This window comes from Phaethon aethereus (genome assembly GCF_964289735.1).
Source record: "Phaethon aethereus genome assembly, chromosome: 23".
Lineage (NCBI taxonomy): Eukaryota > Metazoa > Chordata > Aves > Phaethontiformes > Phaethontidae > Phaethon > Phaethon aethereus.
Window position 1 is genome coordinate 5,775,984 of NC_138599.1, and position 20,335 is coordinate 5,796,318.

A 20,335-nucleotide genomic window follows, 5' to 3' on the forward strand; every position below is an offset into this window, starting at 1 on the left:
GTCTGTCAGGTTTAAGAACTGTGAGCAATAGTTTCCTGAGCCCAGAAAATAAAACCACAGGTTTCTTACACAGATGATAGTTTCAAAAATGCTTTCTTTTCAGTATTACCGACATTTGTTTTGAGTATTTTAGTATTACCGACATTTGTTTTGAGACCCTACCTGCAGTACTGCGTCCAGCTCTGGAGCCCTCGGCACAGCAAAAACACGGACCTGTTGGAGCAGGTCCAGAGGAGGCCACAAAAATGCTCAGAGGGCTGGAACCCCTCTGCTGTGAGGACAGGCTGAGAGCGTTGGGGTTGTTCAGCCTGGAGAAGAGAAGGCTCCGGGGAGACCTTATTGCAGCCAGCCAGGACTTAAAGGGGGCTGATAAGAAAGATGGGGACAGACTTTTTGGCAAGGCCCGTAGTGTTAGGACAAGGGGTAACGGTTTTAAACTAAAAGAGGGGAGATTTAGACTGGATATAAGGAAGACATTTTTGACAATGAGGGTGGTGAAACCCTGGCCCAGGTTGCCCAGAGAGGTGGTAGATGCCCCATCCCTGGGAACATCCCAGGTCAGGTTGAATGGGGCTCTGAGCAACCTGCTGTGGTTGAAGATGTCCCTGCTCATGGCAGGGGGGTTGCACTAGATGGCCTTGAAAGGTCCCTTCCAACCCAAACTATTCTGTGATTCTGTGATTTGTTTTTCTCTGGACGCTGTTAGGAAATTGTTTTGAGTGAGCAGTAGCAGAAATGTAGAAGATGATATTGGTGATAGATTGCAAATAATTTGATCTGTGGTTTTGAAAATTATGTAGGTAATTGCATTTCTGTAGAGTTGGTCCACTGCACAGTCTGGATCCTAGAAAAACCTGACCCTAGAGTATTCATCTGAGTTGTCTTCATACAGAGGCTTATAATCATGAAACCACTTCGCTTTTGCTTTCAGAGATGAAAATGACAGTTTTCTTCTTTGTTTTAGGATACCTGTGATCTCTCGTATGTGGAAAGAACCCTAGCAGAAAGGTGAAAAAATGGGTGTTAAAACATTCACTCATAATTCCCCTGCTCACAGTCAGGAGATGCTGGGAAAGCTGAACATGCTCCGCAACGATGGACATTTTTGTGATATCACCATCCGTGTCCAGGACAAAATCTTCAGGGCGCACAAGGTGGTTTTGGCAGCCTGCAGCGACTTCTTCCGTTCCAAACTCGTCGGCCAAGCAGAAGATGAGAGCAAGAGCGTGTTAGACCTGCACCATGTGACAGTGACTGGTTTTATACCTCTTCTGGAATACGCTTACACAGCAACACTATCTATTAATACAGAAAACATTATTGATGTGTTGGCTGCAGCCAGCTACATGCAGATGTTCAGCGTTGCTAGCACATGCTCAGAATTCATGAAGTCCAGCATTTTATGGAATACGCCCAACAGCCAGCAAGAGAAGGTGCTGGATGCGGGGCAGGAGAACAGCGCAAACTGCAATTTTACTTCTCGAGACGGCAGCCTTTCCCCAGTTTCTTCTGAGTGCAGTGTAGTGGAAAGAACCATTCCTGTTTGCCGAGAGTCGCGACGAAAGCGCAAAAGCTACATAGTTATGTCCCCCGAGAGCCCCCTTAAGTGTAACACACAAACAAGTTCCCCCCAAGTGCTGAATCCTTCAACTTCTTACCCAGAGTCCAGAAATCAGCCCGTGGACTCATCCTTAGCTTTTCCCTGGACTTTTCCTTTTGGAATAGATCGAAGACTTCAGTCTGAGAAGGTGAAGCAGGCAGAGAACTCTAGGACTTTGGAAATGCCTGGGCCCTCCGAGTCCAACAGAAGAATTGCAGATTACGTGACGTGTGAGAGCACAAAAGCCAGTTCTCCCCTTGTGATTGAAGAAGACGTGCGTGTCAAAGTGGAAAGGCTAAGCGATGAGGAGGTTCATGAGGAAGTATCGCAGCCTGTTAGCGCATCCCAGAGCTCTCTGAGCGATCAACAGACAGTCCCAGGAAGCGAGCAAGTGCAGGAAGATCTCCTGATCAGCCCACAGTCTTCCTCGATAGGTATGACCATTTCTGGGGCTAGATATAAGTACAAATAGGTATGTGTGCACTTGTGATTTTATTGGAGGAAATCTGCTTTGTGTTTTTTCATGCTTTACTTTTGTGAAACTGCGTTTTGTTTCCTGTTTTATGAATGTTACGTATAAACCCTGGTGGGAGGGGGATGGGGCTTGGAGCTCTTTAAATAACTTTGCAGAAGGCAACTGAGAAAGGTAAGCCAGTTGACAGACCTTGTTTTTCAGTAGAGATTGATAACACCTTTTTACCTCTGCTTGACTGGGGAGAATAATTCTGGTTTTGTTAGTGTCAAAAGGCATGATCTCAGCTGAGCTGCAACACCAAATTTGAAAGACTTGTGGCTGTAGCCACAGAGGGAGAGAATGGTACTTTGCATCAGACATAAAATCTTGTACAATCATGACAGAGAGCCTTTGTAAGAAGATTTGCAAAATAAGTGGTGGAACACTCTCATCTTAATGCCCCAGACGAAAACAAAACCACACAGTCATAATATTGAGAATCTTTCCATTTCTGTGGGATTTGGTTCTCAAGTTGCTTCAAATACTGCCAATTGCTGAGAGAAACCTTTTTTCCATGAAAGACAATTTGAAGCCAGTTTTGGGTTCTTCTAGCAGGCTGTTGTTTATTAATAGCTAATACTTAAAGGTTACTGTAGCAATCCCTTTTTTCCCTCTTTGCGTAGAATGCATTGGATGGCTTTTAGTAAGTCAAGAGATAGAGGTTCTGCAATATTTCTAGTTTAATTACCAAAATTTGGCCTACGTCAGCTATTTTGCGTTCTGTTAAGTGTCTTGACCTGTGCTCGGTAGAGATTGTTTACTGAAAGATTTTTCCTAAAGCCTGTTTTGTTTAAAGACCATAAGAACAGCCAATGTACTGGTCTGCCTCATTCAAATAATGTATACATGAAAGGCTGCTTCAGTTAAATAAATAAATAAGCAAAAGACAACAAAGTAAATAAATGTAACCCAGTAGCCTGCATTATTTGATTTGTTTGGTCAACATAACACCGTGATTTCTCTGAACAAAGTGAGTGTTAGATCAGTCTGACCATTCCAGGACTGCAATATATAATCAGTGTTGTTAAACAATTCAGATAATACTCACTAAAAAGAAATGAAAATATTTTCCATTTATCCCACCCTGCAAGACTTTATGTTGCTGGATTTGTTTGTCGGCTTGTGTAGCTCATGTGTTGATATTTTAAATCAGTAATGCCGTTTCCAAATGAAAATGTTTTATTTTCTGGAGACAAGGCTGTTCACCTTTTCTGAGAAGCAGACTTAGTATCAGTTTAAATATAAATCTTTAAATGTAGTTTGCCAAAGTAGTGCACAAATTAAAAACTAAAAGAAACAATTTGTTTGCTGGGTAGTCTCCAGGAAAAACGGTCCTTGTTCAAGAACAGGTTTATTTTGACTCAGTTTTTAACTCATTGTAGTAGGAACTTCAGAAGGGCCTTGCCAGTGCCATGTGATAAGAGATGCAATTTATTTCATCAGCAGAATTGTACTCTCACAGACAAAATAGAACAACTAGAAATAATGATATGGGAAAGTTAAAAATAGCATTATCAAGTGAAAGGAGGGAGTTTTACCAACTATAAATACCATACCCAGACTGCTTAAAAAACCAAACTGGGTGTAAACGCTAGATTACAGATGCGTAGCATGTGAACTATGAAAGTTTTCAGAGGCCATCTCTTGGAGTTACAAATATCAGAAAAATTGCAGAGTCAAAAGTGGTTTGAATGAATTGGGACATGAGAATGTGAGACTAGGACTGAATTGTAGAGAGGGAGGTGCCACTGAATGCTACAAAATCTCCTTTTCTAAGAGAGTCTTAGAATTAATTAAACATAAATAAAAAATAAATTTATTAATTTATTTTTAATTTATTGATTTATTTTATTTAATCAATTAAATTAAATAATAAATTTAAAAATACTTTGAAACATACTCAAATAGCCAGGCACCTTACTGAGTTCTGTTCTTGCTTTCAGTTTCCTGAACTGATTTCTGTTGACAAGCAACTTTGCACATCCATCTTCAAAAGCTACCTGTTTTGAAGCCACATGATGGTTTTGGGAAAGTTTTCCATTTTTTATTTCCTATTTTAGGTTTTGTACCACTGAAGTCATGTATCTGATCGTTTGTGTGGCATGGGGCAGAGGAACTTAGGCTTTAGTGATTGTAATGTTTAAACTTATACGTATGTTATTGTGGATATTAGTACAGCATGTTCTTCCTTAAAACGGCTAGCGAGAGAAGAAAAATGCGCTAGCCCCAAACCTTCAAAGTACAAATCTGTTCTTTGTCCTTGAATGTGTTTGAATTAATATATAGTGGTCTTTGCATAACATTATTAACTGTCCTCATCATAGTTTTTATTCACGTTTTGCTATAAAGAGAAACAGTGCTCGCCTTTTTTAGGACAGTGTTCATGTGTGCCTAATATATGATAAGGCACGCTTTGTAGCTAGAAAGCACTTTTTACCACCCAAAGATATATTTCCTTATGCGGTAATACAAGAACGGCAAATGGAGGCAGCAAGATATGTTAAAGTAAGGCTTTCTCTTCCCTGAACATATTTTCCTCATATAATTGCACATACTTATCTCAGTGTTTTATAGTGCATTTATAAAAGCATTCGTGCCTTTCTGTCTGATACTGCAAAAAGCTCTTATTCACTCTTTGGGCAATTTCAAGAATTGTTCATTTGCAATTTATTATATTTGGAAGCACTTTATAATACGGAAGGAGACGTGAAGCAGGGCCTTGATAAATAAGTCATTATGGTTACAACAATAGCTATGTCTGAGAAGATATTTTCATAACTCATTAACACTGTTTCCATTTGAGAGGTGAAGGCATAGAATTAAACCTAAGAGCAATTGGGCTTATTTTTCAGTAGACGTTCGGTTAAGTATTTCATTAGAAAGAAGCATAAATCAAAACGGGCTTAACTTTTGTAACTTTAGAGATTGCATATTTGCTGAATTTCCCAAACATAGTTTGTCAGCTCGTAACAAAATTTTAGCAATTTTGATTCTACTAGTGTTATTTTGAAACTGCTAGAGATGCAGGTTTCCTCCCATCACTGACCCTGTAACATGGGGTCACGTTAAGAGAGTAATCTTTCACTTCAGTAAGGTTTTGTAGAATACACTGTCCTTCCTAGGGACAGCCTTTTTTGGAGACAATACTTTTTGACAAAAAATGCACATTTTCTGCTTCACTTTCCATGTCTTTGTTCCTTCTCTTTGGTTTTGCAATTTGTCTGGCACTTGCCATTGTAGACCTAACGGTACTTGATCTTCCTAGTAAGCATTAGAGGAGAGTTCCCAAATTCAGATTGCTCATGTACCGCTCTTAGAAAGCAGAGTTAGTTTTACCATAGCAGCAAGAGCAGCTCCTAGCTGCATTGTCCTAAGCTTCACTCATTCTCAAGATGTAGGTGTAGAGCGAGAAATTTCATTCCGCCGCTTGTTGTCATCTCACATGGATTCAGTGGCAGAGACCCAAAGACTGCTTGGCTGTTCAGAGAAGTTCAACCAGCGCCCGGTATTCAGTCTCAACAGAGGGAAAAGGAGGCAAGATGGAATTACCACTTCCAAGCGACTTTTATGCTACTAATCCTACCTACGTCATGGCTGATCCTTTGGAAATTTGGTGGAGTTCAGTCATTCATTTTTATCATCTCCCATTGCACCTCTAGACATTATCAGAGGAAGAGGAGGAATATGAGGAGATCCAGTCTGCTCTCTACGCTCAGCTTGAAGAGGGAACAAAACATGGTTGTCTAAATGGTCATACGTAACCAAACCAGAGGATTTTTTTTAATCATTGGTATGGTGGGGGCGGGGGTACCAGTTCTTTGAGTTGTTTTAGTGCTGTACTGCCAACTTCTCTCTCTGTTATGGTGACATCAGGCCAAAATAACCTTGCTTGATACGCTTAAACAAAGATTGGATGCCAAACTCCCAAGTGGTGATGAGGGAGGCCTGTCTGAGCAACAGTCAGACACATCAGGTGAATGAAGTCGTAAAGGTTTGGGTTAGTGCTGCATTTACCTTAGATTCTGTTTCCAAAACCCACTTGAGCTACATTTGCTTGATTTTTGGTGCACTGAACAAAGCTCTGGAATGGTTTTGTGTATACATTTCTCCTACACACAGATGTTTGGTCTCTTTTGTGTTGCGTTTCTGATTTCTCAGAGGGCTCTTCCTGTCTCAGCATCTTATCAATAAATGAAAGCATTATCAATGAAAAAATTATATATATATATATATATGGAAGACTTGGAACACAAAAGCAATGTAGTGTAGCAGGATTGAACTCTGTTGCTCAAGAAGTCTTGAAAACTGATGAAATAGTCCCTTTAGGTGAAGGTAACATTTCTCCTTTACAATGTTAGTACTGGATATGTTTTGAAAACTCTGGCTGTGTTTAACATAGATTCTTTCCATTTTCTAGGTGTGCCAAATATGTGTCCTTTATTGAGTTGTCCATTTACTAGATAATCTGGACAGAGGAAAAGTTGAGCTGGAACATGTTGCTTCTGGGTTTTCTAGGTGATTTTCCCAAGACTATTTCAGTATCTTAGCGCTCAGGCAGCAGTGCTTCTCAGAGATTTGGGAAAGCAAGTTTTATGTGTATTTACCTGCCCCCCCAACCCTTTTTGAACACTTATTTGCATTAAATTGCCCTTTTTTCTTTGCCTAGGCTCAATAGATGAGGGGGTTACGGAGGGATTACCCACACTCCAAAGTACCTCTGGCACTAACGCTCATGCAGATGATGATGATCGGTATGTACCAATGTAGTGTGCAACTGTTCTGCAGCAAGTGCTGTGCTGTAATTAACCTACCCAGCCTTAATCCCAAAATGTTTAGTTGTTCGTACATCTACTTCTCTGTGTTGATCAAAGTACAATCAGTGCCTGAAGGATCAGATGCTTTAGAAGAATGTAGGTGATGAAAGTCAGAATTTGCTTACTTGTTGCTTTTCATTTCCTGTCTATTTCTAGGCAACGCCGGTGAAGGTATTCATGTTTTTGCTGTTTCTTCATCACTGCTCTTTATTAATAAACTAAAAATAAAAAAATCTTTACTGTGAAGCAGGTGTGGTAGTTGCATGCGTGCTGAAGCTGACGTAAAGCCACAAAAGCAACAAAACGAAAACAAGTACCTAGTCTCGGCTTCACCAGACTTTGCTATTGCCATAAACCACAGAGCAGCCTTAAATCTTGTCTCCCAAACTTTCTGATGTAGCTTCTTACCAAGATGCTGTGTGCCACTTACTGTAAATATTTAGCGCTCTTTTGCTGTGCTGGGATGAGTGATTTAGTAAGAAAATCCCTTTTAAGGGAAGGCTGGCAGAGGAAGCTGAGCTAAAATGGGTCTGTTTGGTCGAAGATGTATCCTAGTTCTGTTAGAGCAAAGTGATGTACCTGCAAGTGGCATACAAGGGTACACACAACTGGTTTAACTTTTATTTCTTTGCTTTTGTGGTATGTGGCAAGTATGGCATATAGCTAGCTCTTCCCTTTCTAAGCAAAATGTTCAAACTATTGACAAGCGAGCTTTTGCATAGTGTTTTGTTAGACAAGTGGGTCTGAGGAAGAAGTGTGAACCTTCGGGAGTTGTTCCAGAAACTGTGTCAAGTGAAACTCCCTATAGAGATAACTATCGAGAGCTGCATTTTCATAACTCATAAAATCTTTCCTGCCATTTCCATGTAAAACCTGTCCCATTGTAGGATTAAAATCTGAAGGGAAAATGACTGCCTAGGTAAGATTTTTTGTACGACATTGAAGATTTTATCTATCTGCTAACAAACCCCGGTATAAAAATAATACCCAGCACTTAGGGTTTGAATTGATAGTAGGAGCACGTGTTGCATTAGAACTAATCTAGGCTTTTAAAGCTATCATTCTAAAGTCAAGTGGCATACATATTTTCAGCAGTGGATTATTTCAGAAGTTTCCTGTCAAATTGCAGAGCTTCAGCACAAACTACATAGAAAATACAAAACACATAAAATCCTGTTAACACACTGAAAATTCCCACTAAAAGATCTCCTCTATGCAGAGAAGGAAGGAATATTTGCCTTACTTTAAGCCCAAGTCTGAAATTAATTAGTCTCAGAGTAACAGAAGCATCATCAAAATTAACTAGAATTTGCCCATTGTTTATGTAAACTGTAAGGGAACTGATAGTTATGGGGATTTATGAGAATTTTAGACTCCAGAACTAAAATTTTCTACCAGGTGATTTGTTTTATAAATTCAAATGAAAGTGCCAAGACTGTACTTATTCTGTGAATCAGTTAAATGTATAAAGTGGTGCTTTCAAGTCCTAAGAAGTTTTCTTTGGCATGCGTGCCTGTATATGCCTGTCAGGGTGGGACGGTGCATTCTGGTACGCTGTGACAGCCCTTCAGTCACTGGACTTTTGAATTCCCGTTTCAAGCACAGGATGGGCACATCAGCAAATAAATATGTCCTGTCGTTCACTGTGCAGCAATTTGGGCGCGCAGTTTTGGGTGCATAGAATGAGATAAGACAGAGTTCTGAATAAAATCAAGCATTTAACTCTAGCTGAATCAAATGCAAACATGATCGACAAAGCGTATGGACAGAGAAAATTTCCTTCACTTTTTCTTTGCTATTTTTTTTAAATACACCTTTAGTTTACGTCCAGTTTTTACATTGCTTTATTAGTAGAGACTCTTAAAATGCCAAAATTACAATGCGAATTTATATATATTGAAAAAATGTGTATTTGAGTATATACTTATTATATTTCTATTCATAAAACAGAGCAAGACTGTTCCATCTAAAGGTCTTTCAATATGACAACCTTATCCCTGTGGAAAGAATTGTAAATATTTCAAAATTTAGGATATCTTATATCTTGAGTTTGTGTTAAATAATTAACATAATTAATTGATCCTCCTCCGTAATCCATGTTTCATAAACAGCAGGTCACATGTAATCGTTGTCAGCTTTTATAGGCACACAGGAATCTGTTAAGTATTAAAACTACTGTTTCACAGTGAAGTCTGATACATGCCTTCTCTGATATGTCACATTAGGATTGCAATACACTTTTCTAACGTAGATCTGTGATTCAGCCTTGGCTGATTTAAGGGTTAGTCTCTGTATCAGTTCGTCGCCTCATTTAAAAAGGAGTTGCAAAGGCTCAATTAGAAAAGAGCTCTCTGATCCAGCATAATGCGGCCCTCCACTTTTCTAAAATAATTGTTATTTACGAATCGAGAACATTTCTAGGCTCACTGAGCCTTCTGGCATTCACATTTGTCAGAGTTTAGTTCTGCATAGTTAAATATGTATATAATCTCTTGGTGAAAAGAAGAAAAAATTGCGAGCAGAATATTTTAGTGTTACAGGGATGGAAAACATTTTAAACCTATCTCTTTATCTAGTTGTTACAGAAATTCTCTGAGACGTTAGACAAATCTCAACTGTTAAATGCCACATTTACCACCAATTGCAAGTCGTGAAAAATTGAGTATATATGGGGATAAAGCAGCAGGGGAGAAGAAACACAATTGCGTTTCAAATGTAATTTTTTCATTGTGCTAAGGTCCACAGCTATGTCACCAATAGGTATTTCAGCCTGCTTGTGGTGTAAGGATAGAAAAAGACATGCCAGTCACTGGTAGCTTGGAGAGCCTCATGATTCCCATTTTATCTGCTTTATCCAGCCTTTTTCATCATGAAGCTTTTATGTAGGAAAAACCCCAAACTTTATTTTAAATTTCTTCTAGGGAGGTTGTCCCCATAGCTCTTCTCCTTTCTGTTTCAGTTGCAGAGAAGCTGGCACCAGTACAGGCTTTGGGGATGAGCTAGTCTGAGAAAGCTGGAAACAAAAGGAGAGCTGTGGCTGCTCCTTTCTGCCCTAGTTTGAGTGTCTCCCTAGAAAGCTCTAAGAGCATGATGCACTTTTGCCTCTTCACAATCCCCTAACACAGAAATGAGGGAGGAAGGACCTAAGAAACATGTTGCCAGAAAATGAAGTTCTCTATAAAGCAAGTTAAATGTTGTTGCAAAAAAACAAAATGTAATTCTTATTCGAGCACACCACGTGTGCATATCTGTATGTACACCTAAAAGCAGGAGTTCTTGCTACCCAGGCAGTCATCCCTTTATCACCCCTGCATTGCAGCTGTCACTTCTCTTGGCACATAGCTGTGAAAATGTTAACTGTGAATTCTCCAGCCAGCTGAGTGCGAGGGAAACTTTTCTGAAGGGATTTGCCCTTTAGCTGAACTGCATGACATTTGTCAAACACCAGATGAGGGGCAAGTTGTCCATCCTGGGCCCAGATCAGTTTGGCTGTTTGATTATTAGGGTTTTATGGCAGCTGGACTTCTATGCCTTATGCTTTTTTTGCAACGTTGTTTGTTTTTTTAAAATTTTTTTTAAATAACAGACATTCTGTGTTGATGGATTTTCATTGGTAAAGTGGAAAGCGAGTGGTCATGCCAACTCCAGAGACAAAACTAGCATTTCCATATCTCAGTAGAGTAAAATCTGTTCTTTATCTAGTGATGTGATCACAAAGAGGAACAGGAGCGCCAGAGTTTGTCAGAGATTTGGTTAGAGAAATCAGAACCTATGTTTAAAAGTACCCTCATTTCCTGCAAGTGCATTTGGTGAGCCATCAGTTGGCTTTTGTAGACCCATAAGCGAACTACATTCTGCCAGGCCTAGGATATGAGCTGGCAACTTCCCCCTTGCAAATACTCCCTTTAGCAAAGATCAACAAGTCTGGCAGCATCTCTTTTCTCCACAGCTCTCTAGGACACTGCTGTGTATAAAAAGAAGTGGAGGACAATAAAATTTCTTCCTCAGAGCAAATATTATTCCAGTTTCATGTGAGACCAGAAATCCTCATTGGTTTTACAGACTGGTTGATACTAAACTCCTGCAGGAAACTCTCTTACCTTGCGTGTATCGAGAGGTACCTGGCGCTCTCTCTCTCTCCAGATAAATCTTAGAACTGGGACTTTTGCCACCAAGAGCCATGATTGTACTCACAATTCAGATACCCAGTTCTTACAGTTGTATTGACATCAATTTCCAGAGTAGGTAGAGACAATTAAGGTATTGATTTTAAAGAGATGGTCCTAGTTCTTGACCTCCTGTGCTGGTCTGCTCTGTGGATTTTTGTATAAATGTGCAAAGTGCAGGTTTCATTCCTGTGAGCGTTAGTAGTCCACAAATTCAGCCTTAACCTCAAGACCAACAATCTGGGCTCAAGATGGAAGCAGACCAGCAAAAGGATTTGTTCAGTTAGGGAGACTTTCTGACTATGTGCAACAGGAGACATTGTTGTACTTTTTTCTCAATACATTTCAGACGTTACAGTTTAGTAAAACCAAAATGGCATTGTTCTGGCCATGGAGTATTCAGGGTCAGAGCAGTTCCCTGCTGCCAGTGACGCCTGATCTGCCATTAGGCTGTGAGCAAGCTGAAATGTCTATTTCAACAAAAAATATAGACCTTAATGCTCAGGAAAGGGAAACCCCAGGTAAGTACAAACTCCTATTGTTATAATGTTTGTACCAGCAGATTTGTTTTTATTTCACTATGCCCTTTATTTAGCGAAGCGAGTTCCTTGCCAGAGGACTTGGATTATAATACTGCAGTTCCTTTAAACAGTTTGCAGCTAGAGGCTATGTAGGAGCAATTAGTCAGTTTTAAATAAATTACTTCGAAAGTTAAATTGTTCCTTTATTATAGTGTGTGTGCTGTTTTTTAAATACAGCACTTGAGCTATTCCCCTAGAGCCGATTGAATCAGACAAGGAGCAAGTATTGATTAATTAGATTAATATTTTAAACTTAGAAATATGTAATTTTAGATACTAATGTTTGTTATTGAACTTGGGTTGAAATGAAAATGAATTGGCTTTAACTTCATTTGTAAATATCACTGAAGCTGCAAAATACTCCTTTGCTTTCCAATTTGCTCAGTTCTTCAAATTCTTCCTCGGGGACTGCTTGCTGATTGTAAATCATCGATACGCTTGAGAAAATGCCCATGCCTGGAAAATAAAGTTCAGTTTGCAGCTGATGCTCAGACCTGTTGCCCAAAGAAACAGAACTCAGAGGTTATTCTCGGGCTTTGTTCAGATGTGCGAAGTCAGTGACTGTAGGACTTCAGGTGCAGGTCAGACGCATTGCTATAGAGGCAGAGATTTCCAGCATAAGTAGAGACCTCAACAGAAACACGAAAGGCCAGTCATCGTCGTCTTCTCCTCATACAACTGGGTTCAAGGTTCAGATTTCCACGGACGAGGCTTCTTATTTTTTTTCTCTAGCTTGCTTGTAAATCAGTGAATTTTTTCTTTGTAGTTTGGAGAACGTTCAGTATCCCTACCAACTCTACATTGCTCCTTCTACCAGCAGCACAGAGAGACCCAGCCCAAATGGTCCAGACAGACCTTTTCAGTGTCCAACCTGCGGGGTCCGCTTCACTCGCATTCAGAACTTAAAACAACACATGCTTATCCACTCAGGTAAGAAACACCATTACTGTTTCCAGGAATTACTAATTTATAGACTCACAGAGGTTTGCTCACTGTGCAGCAAATATAATAATGCAATTCTTTTTTAATCACCTGCCAAGTGCTTGAGGATTGCTTTCAGAAAGATTGGGTAGAGGTATGTCTCACTGAATGCTTGTTTTGAGACATCACATCTGACTGATAGCTCTACTTATGGATGATTAGCGTTTGTGTGGACTGAAAAAAATCTGATTGCCTGAAACTCATCAGAATAAGTAATTTTCATGATAAAGATTTGAGATGAAATAAAGTATACTTGGCTTTTTTATTGTACTAAAGAAGTGCTGTAGATTGAAATTCTTCCTCTTACATGTTATAATTGTTTGCTGTGTTTTAGAGGAGACTTGCAGCCATAAGAAAATATTATCTATCTTATGTCCTTGTATTGAAGAATATTGTATGCCTTTGGATCTCAGAATTTTTGGAGGGATTGCAGGACAACTGAATTGGTTTGATAATCAATTTAGCTACTACAGATAGTACAGGTAGCAAAAGGTTTGTGTGAATGCCTCCTCTTGAGTCTTGATCCCCAAACTGTTGCATTCATTTTGATTTCTAACCTAAGTATGAACTCCTAACGTCTTTGCTGTCGGTGTTTTTCAAGATTTGTCAGCGTTATCTGACAATAGTATTGACATTTTAGAGAATGAAGAGAATATGAAAGGGTTATTGCACTTGAGCACTAAGCTTCATGATTTAGCATCGCTTGGTTTGAGCTTGACTTTTACGTGCACACAGGTGTTCTACCACTTTTGGGCACAGCAACCACAACTGTCAAGGTGTAATTTTTTCACTGTCAGCAATTATTTTGTCAAATCCCTTCAAGCAAAATGACCACACTATGTTTAAGCCAGCAGTAATTATAATACATGTTTAATACTTTAAAAAGCAAGCTTTGTGGGCATATCAGATGCAAAATTATCCCAAGTTGCTAAAGCCTTAACTGACAGCTTCAGCAAAGCATGTCTGGCCAACCTGGCAACCCCTGGGCAAAGTTGGGAGAGATGTGAATAGCTGTTTCAGAGTAATTAGAGTGCAAAAGAAACTCTCAAAACTTGTAAATGTTAAAAAAATTTTCACATAAGCAAAATGGCTGAAGAGATTTTTGTCAAACTATCAGAGGAAATAGATGCCCTTGGACAGTATGAAGGCATGACAAATTTTAGCTCCACAAGACGGAATTCTAATATATTAACTTGTTTTCACATGCTTAACAAGGAGTTTCAGTGTAACCCTAACTACAGCTTTCTCTCTATAAAAGCTCCAATTAAAAGTTCAGCTCCTGCTTTGAACGTAAGGAAAGCAGAGTGAAAGACCGGTGGAATTAACAACCTGGACTGATGCACATTCAGCCTTTTGAAAAAAAGTTTTTTATTCCCTGACAGCCCTATTATGAACAGACCTCCATATTCCAGGTTCTTGGCCTCATGTTTGGATTTCCACATTTAGTGGAGTTCAGACTTTTTATTAAATCTTAACTTGTTGGTGATTCAGTCTTTTATGTTGTAATAGTTCTGTTTGGATGTGATTACATACTCTCAGCCACTGCAGCATGTTGCAGAGCTCGTATGTTTTAGAGTTTTATTAGTGCCTGTAATAAATGAAAAACGAACTAGTAACAGAATTTCTGAATTAATATGAGAAAAAAGAGAGGCATGAGGCTAAACTGTCTTGGCGAGCCGTCCGTCATGCAAAGTTGCTGCAGATTCTTGTATAGAAAGGTTCCCATGCAACGTAAAGGCTGCTACCTCACCCTTTTATCACCATTCCTGCTGCATTACAGGGGCATCGTTGTGCACACAGTCCCCCTGCCAGAACAATTCCCTGAAGCCAAAGGCAGCCAGAAAAAGACATTGCAATTAAGGGTAGTCTGATAATTGCATTGTTGGGAACCAGTCTGGCACAAGAATCTCCTTGAGATCAAAAGAGTTCAAAGATGGTTTGAGATGACTGCTGCGTTGGATACTTTTTGGCTGTGGCTCAGGATCTTAACCATTGTATAATCCACGGAGGCTTATGTTCGTTTTAAACTGTGGGGAAGGAGACGTGTAAGCGTTATGGACAGGTCACATTGTTACGAAATCTATTGGCATAGTGTAGCTCTGTGATAATTGTTTCTGCCATTTTAAGGTTAACCAGAGAATTTCTCCCTAAAACAGCACTTTGCTGTGACTGGCCACAGCTGCTGCCCTTTGCTGTTAGGAATCTGGAAGGATTTTGCCAGTGACCTCTCATTACAAAAGGTGAACCTTTTTTTGCTCTCTTTTCCGCAGGCATTAAACCATTTCAGTGTGACCGCTGTGGGAAAAAGTTCACCCGAGCTTACTCGCTAAAGATGCATCGCCTGAAGCACGAAGGTAAACGCTGTTTCCGGTGCCAGATATGTAGTGCCACTTTCACTTCCTTCGGGGAATATAAACACCACATGCGGGTTTCCCGGCATATTATCCGCAAGCCTCGGATTTACGAGTGCAAAACATGTGGCGCCATGTTCACCAACTCTGGAAATTTAATCGTTCACCTGAGGAGCTTGAACCATGAAGCGTCAGAGCTAGCAAACTACTTCCAGAGCAGGTGAGGTGCACAGCAAAAACCTAACAGGGAAACTTGTTTTTTTTTTTTTCTTTTTTTTCTTTTTTTTTTCTTTTTTTCTTTTTTTTTTTCCTTAAATCATCTTTTCCTGCTTTCAGGGCAGCCTGCTGTGCCTCTCATCAGGTTGCCAGCTAATTCCAGTCAAATTCATTCTTGCGCCACTCTGTTGTATCTGATCTGTCTTACAGCATATAAGCTATATAGGAGGGCACTGAAGAATCGAGTGATACGCAGATGCTGCTTCTGGGCTACTTCATTTCTCTTTTCAGTAGTATCTATGGACAGGCTAATGGTGTTAAACCATAGTGTTCTACACTGTAGTATCTGTGGAGTTCTGTAAATGATCTGCTATTCAAAATCTCGTACGTAGCCTGTTCACTTACATAGGGAATAGACTTACTACTTCATTTTAAGTACTTGCTGGATGGTGGATATTGTGGAAAGATTGCATGACTCCGTACCTTCTCTTTTTTCATTTTCTAGGTAATATATTACTAAACGATCAGACTAATAGGGATTGAAATAGTAAGGGCCAGTTGGACATTTGTTGTTTAATCAGGACACAAAAGACTTGGCATGTCTCACAAATGCGCTTCACTAAAGACTATTAAAAGGGTTCTGAGGCATGAGAGTAGCGCTGTGTTCTCGTACTGAAATAAATGTTTGTAACCGTTGGAATTTGAGATAGAAAAATACGAAAGTGGATGAGGGATATTGGAGGAAGACAGATCTCACAGCTCTTAAATCTATAGAGAAGGTGCAGCTTGATGTGTTTAAGTCATCTATCTTCAGCAATGCAAAAGAAATTTTTGTAAATGTTACGGCATCTACAATACCATCCCTCGTGGTTTCTAGACATTGTACTTTTTCCCCTGCAAAACATGTCAGCATTTTGTTCTATTTGGTTACCTCAGAAGTGATGTAGGATGAAAAAATTGCAAAACAAACCAGGAAAGCCAGTCACTTGTTTTTCCAACAGAATATTGTTTAAAAGTACAAGTGCTTCATATCTGTGGGTTTACGCAGTTCTTGTTCTTAGCGCTTGTGCCAAAACTAGGGTGAAAGCTCTAAGGGATGATGCCATGATTGCGGTAACCGCTTTATTGTTGTCGTCAAATTAAAGTCAGATTCAATTATGTGATTTTTAGTTGTCTATAAGCCTTCCTTTAGTCTGAATTTACAAATACTAGGTTTAGCATAGTTGATTGTGAATTTGGATTTGAAGCAGTGAATGCTGCTGTCATTTAAAAAAAGGACTGCTTTTAAATGGATTACTGCAAGGAGGAACCAAAGCACACAAACGTGCATATGTGTATATATACTTGCCTTAAGTACAAACTTACGTGTCTGATGCTGAAAATTTGAAAAGAAATTTTATTTTCGTTATGTGCTCGTGCTCTGAAAATACTGCTGGAGAGGTTGGTAGATTTTCTTTGGATATGCTCAGCCATCAGCTGGTGAGAGTGAGTTACAGAACTGCTGTCCAGAAAGGACTGAAACGGGAAGGAAATGCAATTCCGTTCTTTTCACAGTAGCGTGATGCGTGTCAACATCACAGGACACCGCTGTAGTTGGCAGCCTCCGTACGCTTTCAGCGGAACCCTTGCTTCCTCACCTCGTGCCTGTCCACTCTGAGAGGAGTGCTGCTGCTGTTTCTTGGGTGGATCTTACCTCAGTGGTGGAAAAGGCCCACATCTTTGCCAGTGCTGAACTCATTTTTGTTTCTATTTTTAAAGGTTGAGTGCTCCCTTTTTTCAATGAGGTTTTCAGTGCCATATGATGTTCCAGCCATTAACTTTCATTCTCATCAAGGTGATACAATCTAAATAATAAGAAGTTGCTGTGTAGGAAATATGGATGCAAAACAATGCGAAATAGATGCCTTTGAACAAATTCTCTGTGTGTTTAAATGAGAACCAGGTTATAGTGCTTAGTGAAGTATGTTGCTGTGATGATCTTAGAGCAATGTGAGATGAATATCTTTGCTCTCTGTGCAATGCAGTATGTAGCTTGTGTGATGTAACTGATACAAAGAAACTGATATCGCTGATGTTTGTGTGAGAAATGACATTTCTCTTCTGTCCTTTGCCCCTCTTCTAGTGACTTCCTAGTACCGGACTACTTAAACCAGGAACAAGAAGAGACCCTCGGGCAGTATGAGCTAGGGGAGCATGGCTTTGAAAGCAACTCTTCTGTCCAAATGCCTGTCATTTCACAGGTGTCGTCAACTCAGAATTGTGAAAGCACTTTCCCCTTGGGGTCTCTGGGTGGGTTGGCAGAGAAGGAAGAAGATGTGCCAGAGCAGCCAAAGACTAACGCCACTGCTGAGGCAGGTGACCCTCCGAAACCGGAGCTGTCATCTATTACTATTGAATAATTCATGGTTTGGTTTCATTTTTGTTCTTTGGAAAGTGCCTGTGTTTGGTCCTGTACATTTTAATTTAATTTTTTTAAACAAAAGTGGGGAGATTTTCCCTTTTTACTTTGTAAGCTACGCTTTAAACAGAAAACTGCAACAGATGTTACATTATTTTTCATGACTGAATGATCACTTCTGTGAAAATATTTAAGACTGAATGCACAAAAAGATCTTGTCAGAACATCATGGAAGCTGTGATACACTTCTAAAGAAGAACAACTGATTAAGATCACTTTAACTATTTCTTCTTCCACAGTTAGAGCAGCTCATTAAGTTTCTCTTGCTTCTGCAGACCCTCTGGTTAAGGGAAAGAAATCAGAGGAAGCCTTTTTAAAATGACAAACAAAAGGATGCATTGGAAATCATTATTGGAACAGTTTCTGTCTAGGTTTGAGTGGATGCTTTAATCTTCTGCATAAAAAAAATTACACTTCCTATCTCTGTGCCCACTGTTTTTCAAACCGCTTACTGTAACCCTTTTCATGGGAATGGTAAGCGTTTTTGAAACTAACAGTCACACGCTTTTTAAAAACACAGTTGTCCCTTTTCATCTCAGATGAATCAGTTTTGACAAACCAAGTGATGTCATGCCAGGTATTCCTACTTCCTATATTCCGATCCTTTTAGAAACTGCTTGATCAAATGGCCTGTCCAGATTTGCCCATCTAAGGTTAGGCGTGGAAATACTGCGGCCAGGAAAAATCTAATGGTGCATAATGAATTGAGGGTGATAGAAGAGTATATATCTGTGCAAGCCTGACAAATATCTCGTGACTGTATCTTTCTGCAGAAGGGGAACCTTCTATGAAAATGAAGGTTTTCCCAAACCGAAATTCTTAAATCGTGGCCAGATTGTTTGCAGTTCCGGTCACTTCCCCCTGTCATGTATACTGTATTTTTACTAATCTCCAAAAGCTAGCTAGAGGGAGTTTACAGATGGGAAAACATGAGCTCTTTTGTGCATTATTGCACATTTTTTTGTTTATACATATGCATGTATAGTTCCTGAGATTTTTATTAGTCTGTTTTGGACAAAACAAGCAATTTATTCTCTTTAGAGGCCAACTTTCTAACCCAACAGGGGGTTGTTTACAAAAAGCCTATATAGCAATGATGAATTGTTCCTGTTTCAAAACATTTTAAATCCTTGCCAACTCGGTTTATTAAAGGCCATTACTCCAGCTACATACACAGCTCAAGTAAGCAATAAATTGAAAGATTTGCAATTTCATTTTTCCGTATTTAGAAAAAGCTGCAAATTTAGTGTGTGGGATTTTCGGAGCAGTGAGTCTTGTTTTGTCGAGGCTGTTTGGGCTATACTACTGCTTTGAAACCTAAATTAGGAAATACATTAGGAGGTTTGTGATTTTTCTTACTGCTTCTGAAGTTAAGTCAGTGTTTGCTGCCAAATGCCTACCGCCTACAGATGACATGCTGAGCGAGTAGGTATTACTTGATCTTAGTATTCCAAAGGCATGATATACTCCTTTAGCTTTGAATCTTGGGGTTTTTTTTAAATTGATGTTTTCTGTCCGGATTTGTTTTATGCAAACATGAGGAGGAAATGAAACCAATAGAGAAAGGTCGCTCCTGAAGAAACCGAAGACACAAAAGTCGTATTATATTGCAAGATCCATTTGTATTCAGTTAGCTTAGGCAGCTCTGATACTCTGTAGGTCTGACTTGTTTCTACTAATAGCCAACTTTTGTAAGGAAAAAAGGTTTATTGCCCTTTGGTGTCAGTGACTTGAACGATCTTTCTCTGCTGTGTTTTAGGTAAAAAACACACATTTTAGTTAAATAGAGCGAAAACAGTTGGGATTTAGGACCTTTCCAAGTTACTGGAATGAAGTTTCTCCACCAGATCCAAAGGGCGTTTTAGAAACATGCTGCAAAGAACTTCTCTGCTACAATTCAGTCTTGTATGTCTACCTTTGTAAGTCTTGTTTAAAAGGGCTTGAAGGAGAAGTTCTTTTTTTGGGATGCTGTACTGTGAATTAGTCCAGTGTCTGTTGATGGGCTGAATTTAAAGACCAGTTCTCTTCCACTTCTGGTTTCCGTAACCGAGAAGCCAGGGAGACAAGACAATGCCTTTTGTTGAGTTTTATCCAGGATTATAGGGCTATGACACTGAACTCAAACACATAATTTTCTTTTTTTCTGAGAAGTGTTACTCCACTTTGCAAGTATTTGAGAATCCTTTGTGATTCATGTAGTAAAAAGTACTTCACACTGACCCACATTTCCAGACTGTACAGATGTAATAATCAAAGGTGGTCAGGTATAGATGGCATAGTCTTCTGTTAGAATCTGATAGTTTTCACCCATTAGATATTTTGCTAAACAGTTTATCGGTGAGGAGATATGCAAAGACAGATTAGACATATCTGGACATTGGATTTTTAAAACTTAAAGTTTTGTGTCAGAAGGCTTTCTGAATACCAAAGAGAAGGCGGGGGGGGGGGGGGGGAAGTTAAAAAGACTGTGGTTCTAGTCTGTTCTTCCTTGAAAAGAAATGAGTATCATTAACTGTTAACACCTTGGTACAAGGCAAGTCATGGGTTTCATTGTTCATTGCACTGTGTTACACATTATCTTTTCAACCCTGTAATCTCTGTGTAACATCTTAATTTAGTTCTCACTTTTCAGTCTGCTTCAACTGCAGGAACAA

At 39.5% G+C, this 20,335-nt stretch overlaps 1 protein-coding gene across 3 annotated transcripts; it reads left to right on the forward strand.

Annotated features, from left to right (window-relative positions):
- Window positions 1–1,016: 1,016 nt before the first annotated feature.
- Window positions 1,017–17,622, forward strand: ZBTB44 (zinc finger and BTB domain containing 44; the record flags this gene model as incomplete). 3 transcript variants are annotated; one of them, XM_082009917.1, is made up of 5 exons in its annotated part: window positions 1,017–2,034; window positions 6,781–6,877; window positions 12,424–12,605; window positions 14,927–15,227; window positions 17,346–17,622. In XM_082009917.1, the coding sequence occupies 5 exons, from the start codon at window positions 1,017–1,019 to the stop codon at window positions 17,620–17,622; spliced, it is 1,875 nt and encodes a 624-aa protein (XP_081866043.1). The 3 variants fall into 3 exon arrangements, with proteins under 3 accessions (XP_081866043.1, XP_081866044.1, XP_081866045.1); XM_082009918.1 differs by having other exon boundaries at window positions 6,781–6,865; window positions 12,442–12,605; XM_082009919.1 differs by having other exon boundaries at window positions 6,781–6,865; window positions 12,496–12,605.
- Between the last annotated feature and the right edge of the window lie 2,713 nt (window positions 17,623–20,335).